General features: G+C 49.2%; 1 protein-coding gene across 1 annotated transcript in view; it reads left to right on the top strand.

Moving 5' to 3' along the window:
* Positions 1-361, top strand: part of PLA2G1B (phospholipase A2, group IB (pancreas)) — a 9,813-nt gene extending 9,452 nt beyond the window's left edge. The window contains exon 3 of the mRNA XM_012650159.1: positions 196-361. Within this exon, the coding sequence (XP_012505613.1) occupies positions 196-361 (166 nt within the window). The remainder of the gene's footprint in view (positions 1-195) is intronic.
* The last annotated feature ends 229 nt before the right edge of the window (positions 362-590 follow it).

The raw sequence follows: 590 nt of genomic DNA, 5'->3' as shown, positions 1-590 counted from the left end.
TTTTAGTTGTCCAAATAATTTCTTTCTATTTTTTTAGTAGAGACGGGGTCTCGCTCTTGCTCAGGCTGGTCTCGCACTCCTGAGCTCAAACGATCCGCCCGCCTCGGCCTCCCAGAGTGCTAGGATTACAGGCGTGAGCCACCACGCCCGGCCTATTCCAATTAATTCTTCCTGCCCCTGGACTGTACAAAGCAGGGTCCGCTTTGGCTCAGTCCTCTTCTTTTATCCCACTCCAGGCAACAACGAAGAGTGTGAGGCCTTCATCTGCAACTGCGACCTCAATGCTGCCACCTGTTTTTCAAAGGTTCCCTACAACGCGGAGAACAAGAACCTGGACACCAAGAAGTATTGTCAGGACTGAGACTCACCCTTGAAAAGCATCACCCCTTACCTGCCTCCTTGCCTTTGCCTTACGCGCCGGCCTCAAATAAAGCACCTTGTTGAAAGACCTCACGTTTGGATACTGTTTTATTCTCTGTCTGCTGTACATAACTGTCTGCCTAGTCCTTGGAACATCGTTCCTTCCAGCCTTGGAAGTAGAAGTTAAATTAGATGAATATTTCCAGGAAGCAAGCGCCTTGAAACCTGAA

The sequence above is a fragment of the Propithecus coquereli genome, unplaced genomic scaffold (assembly GCF_000956105.1).
Source record: "Propithecus coquereli isolate 6110/MARCELLA unplaced genomic scaffold, Pcoq_1.0 Scaffold314, whole genome shotgun sequence".
Taxonomy (NCBI): Eukaryota; Metazoa; Chordata; class Mammalia; order Primates; family Indriidae; genus Propithecus; species Propithecus coquereli.
This window is presented reverse-complemented; position numbering and strand designations above follow the sequence as displayed.